General features: G+C 32.1%; 1 protein-coding gene across 5 annotated transcripts in view; it reads right to left on the minus strand.

The window, feature by feature from the left end:
* LOC116852712 (dynein heavy chain, cytoplasmic) overlaps nt 1–6,855 on the minus strand; it is a 39,980-nt gene that overhangs the window by 32,109 nt on the left and 1,016 nt on the right. For 3 of the 5 annotated variants that reach the window (XM_032834979.1, XM_032833712.1, XM_032834400.1), the window contains exons 2-5: nt 1,475–3,081; nt 1,252–1,387; nt 809–1,182; nt 493–528 (exon numbers count right to left, since the gene is read on the minus strand). In XM_032834979.1, coding sequence (XP_032690870.1) covers nt 493–528; nt 809–1,182; nt 1,252–1,387; nt 1,475–3,081 — 2,153 coding nt within the window. The remainder of the gene's footprint in view (nt 1–492; nt 529–808; nt 1,183–1,251; nt 1,388–1,474; nt 3,082–6,855) is intronic. The other 2 variants (XM_032835150.1, XM_032835069.1) reach the window with 1 other exon arrangement.

The following is a 6,855-nucleotide window of genomic DNA, read 5'->3' on the forward strand; positions in this document are numbered from 1 at the left end:
TAAAAAAATTAATGTGACCTTGACCTGACCTTCGCTACGCAACCCAAGGTCAAACTGATGTGATCAGTAAATACATCTTTTTAAACGCCACAACTTTTATCTGAAACATTTTTTTCTAAAATGCTTAGTTTTCGAGATATTTCACCGGTCCGGGACTTTTTGAACACCCTGTATATGTGCAATCTATCCTTTACATTTTTACATGATTTGTCAATGAAAACCAATAGAAAAATACAAATGCAGGTACTGTTTGCGATATTTCAATGTACACTAAGTGCAAAAAAAATAAAGATTGGAGTTGGGTCCCTCATACGGAATATTTACCTTTTCTTTAATTAATATCTCGATAATTATTGCGAATATCGCAAAACGATATAAAACTTTTATGTTCATTTTAATCTGTACTATGCCTCCACGAGAGCTTCGGAGGTTGTTCTGGAGCACCCTGTATAGGCAAGATGCATAATTCCTGGAAGCGTCAAATATGACTACCTTTAGTGCGGGACAATGGGGACTCCGATTGGTAAGCTAAAAATATTGGAGATCCAAGAAATTAGAAACATCAATTATTCTAATATGTACCGTTACACCTGGCACTATTATTCTAGGTAAATTGTTTGTCTATTGTTTGTTTGAACTTTTAAAGTTTTAAGTTGCCTATATATTGATATAGCTCTGATAACTCGTGTAATAATAAAAGAGAGAGACCCAGGAAATAATAAAAATTCGACTATTTATTAAAAGTTGTTTAATTTTTGGATGATGAGTGAGACTATGTGGTTAATAAGTTAGGTTTTTATCATCTTACCTTTTCTAATGTCCTCTCATAAGTTCTGATACTTTCAATCAAACTGATGGCAAAGGGATATAATTGGTTAGCCTGATGAGCCTTATTCACAATAGGTAGAGGAACGCGAAATCCAAGATTCCTCAAATTTCTTACTTCTTTGGATAGTGTAATAATTTCAGGAAGGAAATTCACTTTTAGCTTTAATACATTGCCACGTCCAGTTCTCGAACGCACACTTTCGATAGTAAAAATTCGTCCAGTTACACCGAGATTTCGTGCCTGCACTTTACGCGCCCAGTCGTCGAAAATCTCTTGCGTCGATAGCTTCATACGGAAGCTATCGCCATCGGCTTTCAATTTCTGACCTTCAATATGGCTTTCCCATCCCTTACCTAAATATATATATATATATATATTAATTTTAAAAATCAATCTTCAAAATTTAAAGTTTCGAAAATTACCTAAAACATCTTCAACGCGTTTTAAATACATTGTTAGCTGATAATCGATCTGTTTGACCCATATTATAGATCCAGCAACAGGTGGTAAATCTCTCACCATACTCATTCTACAGCATTTGCTTTGTGCATATTGAACCTATATAGAATTTTATAGTTATTGATATATTTTCATCTATTTTATATTTATTAAGTATATAAATAAGTAGTTAAATTATCTTTATACCTTAAACTTTTCATGTAACGCTTCGATATCATCTTTGACTCTTTGTATCAGTTGTGTCTGATATTCCCTAATAGCGCCTCGAATATGTGGTCTCACAAAGAGCGCATTGAACCTTGAAAATATTCTAAACATCTCATTTGCATTTTTAGCTGTGCCTAATTGATCTCGAAGATGCGCTGTAATCCTTGCTTCTACGCGTTCTATACGCTCCTCATATCTGTGCACTGCAGCATCCCAAGATTCCTGCCCTTCTTTGCTAATATCCAGACAATCTACTTCCTTTACATTCTCGTAAGCTAAATTAACTTCACTAATTGCATTAGCATCTGCAGCATCTAAGGCGAATTCCACTTTTACATTGTCATTATCAGTATTTTCCATCATGGGATTACTATTTTGGCGAACAGGTCTGAGTACACGAACTATCACTGTTCTCAATTGTTCATGCTGCCGACGGAAGCGACGCATGTGCTCCATTCTCGATTGCAACTTCTTGTGCGCTGGTAATACTCTCCATACCATTTTCATATGCTCGTCACGTTTCTTCTTTACAACATCCCTCAACAATCCTGTAAGCTTGTCATATTCATCATCCCAAGTAGTGAACACTTCAAAACATTGACCCATAACTTTCTCAAATTCATCGAACGGAATATGCATCAAACGTCGTGTACCCAATACCTTCAACAACTGTTGTCCTAAATCTCTTGAGATAGCTTCTACCAATCTTAATACTCTCTGAATGGGATATTTCGTGCTTCTTATTTTTCTCAAGTGCATGAAAATCTGTTGTACGCTGCTACGTATTCTTTCTAATTCGGTAGCCGATAATAAGTCGTTGATCGGAAAATCTTTCATTAACGGGTTATAATCATTCACCGTAGCTAGCGCTTGTTTCAAGCCAGTATCAGTATCGAAACTCACAGTGGCATGAAATCGTTTGCCATGTTTGAGTATATCAAGCGTCAAAGAGATTTCAATACTTTCTCGTTTTTCTTGAATACGATGTAATGCTCTTTCAAGATTTAGCCAGAAAGATATTTCTTGAAGTGCTGTACCCGATTCAGGATCTCGATTCAGTTTGGTCACTTTTTGAATTTCTTTTATCCATCTGTTTACACCGTTCTGCAATTGATTCAAAAATGTTGAATCTTCCACTTTATCTCCAAAGTCAGCGACTTTTGGCTTACGACCTTCTTCTTCGCATTGTTTAATGACTTGCGCAACAATTGGATGTACAGGTAATGAAATTTCCGGAATATCGATGTTTTGTTGTAAATGCAATAAGCCCATTTCAAGTTCTGCAATTTTCTTTTCTACTAATGGTACCATTTTGTCTCCATCTCTGTGAGCGCGACCTGTCTCCTTTACGTAACTTTTGAAATAAGGCGCCATAGTTTTGCTTATTGCGTGCAAAGTTTCATATGGCGGTCCATCAGAGAAAGTGATCAAACGCAATTGAGAATGGATAGATTTGTCAGCTTCAATGACCATTCCACGTTTTGTTAAAACTAAAGAGGCCATTTTTGGATTTGAGAAGCGTATCTCATTTGATATATAATAAGTTGCATTTTCCTTGTCCTCATCTCCTTCACCGCTATCTTCTTCTGCAAAAAGAATATCGATATAAAAGGTTTTATTTAAAATTATTAGGAAGATTTCACTTGAAATTATTATTATGATAATTATATCATATTAATATATACAAGATATTCTATTTTAATTCACCTCCTTCCCCAAAGAACTTTTTTATGTTTGATTGTAAAAAATGCTTCAGTTAAAGTTATTTGGTTTGAAGGGGGACACATGATATGAGTCATGTTATAGATATCGACGTTTTCAAGAAATTTTAAAGGCGATTAATTTCTTAAATAAAACTTGATTTTTTTTTTTTAATAAAAGTTGTGGATCTCGTCAAGACGTTTTTAAAATTTCCCCAACATAAATTATTACTTCGTCGGGCTCAACAAGATTATTTAAAACGTAACAAAAGATTGGTCCAAAAGAAAATAATATTCTGATAATGCTGGCAATAAAATTCCCACATCTCAACAAAGATCATTGAAGACGAGCACGATATCCTACAAAGCACGATAAATATTCAGATTTGAACAATTCCACCCTTACCATATTGTTTTGACATAGTAGCTCGAAGCTCGAGACTTTAACCATAGGTTTACAATTGGGTTAAAAACCGTGAGTTTACAACTGAGCTAGAAATCAATATCGAAGAGACCTATATTTCTTCATGCATATCCTGTTTACAAGTGAAGCAATATTAAACAACAAAGAGGAGAACTAGACACAACTGGTATTATTAATCTAATCACTATCCACAATGGCAGCGGAGCATGGAATACCAGCACCAATGGTCGATTAATGATTGGAGTGGATTATCGGGATCCATATAATTGGATTTAACTTCCTTTTTGCATGTATTTACTGGAATTTCAGGATGCAAAATTCATGTTGCTCGAGTTCTAGCACTTTCTAACATAAAAGAAAATCTGCCATATATTTGGGAAAAAATATCATATTTTTGGTGACGAAAATGCTATTAGACCGTGATTACTCATACCATATAGGGAAACAATAAATTTAAATTGTAGTTAAACAATTATAATAAAAAATTCTGTGCAAAAAGGGTAAAAATTTAAAACAAACTTAGTATTTTCAAAGGTAGTTTTCGTCAATTTTTACGATATGCATAAAATTGAAAAAATTAGTAAATACATTCTTGCACTTTGCGTTTTGCATAACTTATATATAAAAAGAAATGATTTAATTGATTAGTGATAAAATTATATTTAAGATAAAAATACCAAAGAGAGATAATGATATTAAATTCCGAGTTATAGTTGAAGCTAAGAGAAATATAAAAGATAATCTGTTCTTATTTAAGTAAAATAATTTAAATATTAACGAATAATCAAGTTATTCTAACAGTGTGTTTTCATACTTTTAATTTGTTTTTAACATAGAAATATATTTATTAAATACTTTATATATATATATATATATATATATATATATATATATATATATGTGTGTGTGTGTGTGTGTGTACTTTAGCTTATATGGCGAGAAGAAAAAATACACATTTATTATTTACATTAAATTTTAAATAAAAATATTTTTAAAAATTAAAGTTGAATAAAATAATTTCTTATCTTTTATAGCTCACTTTTCCTTCTTTTTAGTAGCCTAAATTATTTTAGAAAAATTATCACTATTGTATTAGATTTGGTTTCCAGGTTTGAGTCACGTGGATTCTTCTTTATCTGATTCCGACGTTTCGCAAACATTTCAGTCCACTTTATCAGGTAGTTCCTTCCTGATCGGAGGAACCCCGATCGTTTTCGGGGATATGTTTAAAAATTAATATTTGAAACATACATCTAACAATAGTTCATAAAGCATCATCATATAATACACATATCAGGGTATTTAGCGTAATAATTCGCACGATTTTTTAGATACTTCCGACGATTCAAGAAAAAGATTGCAAGGCGAATTTTCAATTGCTTCGTGCAAGCTACAATATAATAACAAAAGATGAAAAATACTTTTGGTGAATATGAATCTGCATTCAAAATTATCACAGAAATTTATAAAATTTTTCATTGACGAAAGAAACGATGTCACAATTAGAGATGTGCGAACTACTCGAATTCGAATTGAATCGAATCGAATTAGATGAAATCCCTATTATTTGAGTCTGAATAATTCGAAAATTTCGAATCGAAAAGTTTCAAATACGAATTGCACACATTAGCATTAACGAAGTACTATTAAAGACATCCTATTAAAGACAGCTTTACAGGAATTAGCTTGACTTGAAAAGTTTACATTTTCATACATTAAGATTTTCTTCAAAAATGTTAAAAGAAGATAATGGCTTTTAGATAAACTCTTACCGACAATTGTCGGATCGATATGTGTCGTTGCGCTTTCAAAGCTTGAACTATATTCCATACACGTTTACCGACTATATATTGTATATTTCTTACCTTAAAATGAATTGATATCACATGATCAATGTTATCTCTTTCATACCGAAGTCACTATTTTCATGTTGAATTCAATGATTATGTTAATTAAAAATTCTTTCAACGATTTGATTCAATTTCATTCGATTCGATTCGGGTGAAATTTCATCGATTCGATTCGAATTCGAAATTAAAATCTGAGACTCGATTCGATTCGACATAAAAAATCTTTGATTCGCACATCTCTAGTCACAATTGATAATAGACCTTCGAAAAGATGTTAAGTATCTCAGCGCGTGCTTTCATAGAACTGTTGCGCGACATTTCCGGCATAGAGTAAAGACTTACTCTTCGACTTGTATTTATGGTCGTTACTCGAAACTCCCGAAAATTCGGATTTTATCCACCATATTGTATCTACTACTTTTTGTATTTTTTACAAATAATTCGTAATCAACAATCTCAAAAACCCCCGGATAACAAATTTCAAGCGAATCCGGTCGGTTTCGAAAATTTGACCGCCATATTAAATCTGCCAGTTTGAATTTTGTATTTTTGACATCGAATTCATAATCAGCGATTTCAAAAACTCCTAGATAATTTACATATATTATATATATTTTGTGTGAGAAGGTGTATGTATGTGTTTGTGTATGTTAAACTAATTGAAATTGATTTTTATTATGGTAAAAAAATTGTGAGACCAGTAATTTTGAATGTATTAACGTTATATAATATAAAAAATCGTTTTAGCTTCCAAGTTTTATAAATGTAAGCAAAAACATTTTTCTTCACTTCTAAATTTTAAGTAGACTTTGACACAGTAGACACTCGTGTAACTACAAAATGCAGAGATCATATTGGTTACAAAAATTATAAATTTGTGATAAAAATTAAAGTAAGAGTTTTAATTATAAATTATTTAATCAACAATATACTTCCTGAATAAGCTTGTAGATACAAACATTGAGGAAAAAAGAATTAAAAAAATTTATATATATAAATATATATATATGTATTATATATATATATATATATATATATACAGGGTGACCCATTTTAACTTAGGCAGCCAAATAACTCGAAAAATAAGCACACTACGAAAAAATGTTTAGAATCAAAATTTCGTCATTTCGAGGGGGACGTACAATGACGTTAAAATTAGCCCCCCACCCCTCCCCCTGGGCGCTGAGGGGGGGCAAGTTTGAAATCTTAAATGGGAACCCCTATTTTTTATTGCATATTCGGAATCTTTGGCTAAAAACACATACAATTTGTCTGAAACATTTTTCTCGATTCATGATAGATGGCGCTGTAATCGACGAAATTCAATTTCTTCGATTTCTCTTACTGAGAACCCATGCTTACGATTCTGCAATAAATTAACAATAA

The sequence above is a fragment of the Odontomachus brunneus genome, unplaced genomic scaffold (genome assembly GCF_010583005.1).
Source record: "Odontomachus brunneus isolate Ranch 3 - 2012 unplaced genomic scaffold, Obru_v1 Obru_scaffold_001, whole genome shotgun sequence".
Taxonomy (NCBI): Eukaryota; Metazoa; Arthropoda; class Insecta; order Hymenoptera; family Formicidae; genus Odontomachus; species Odontomachus brunneus.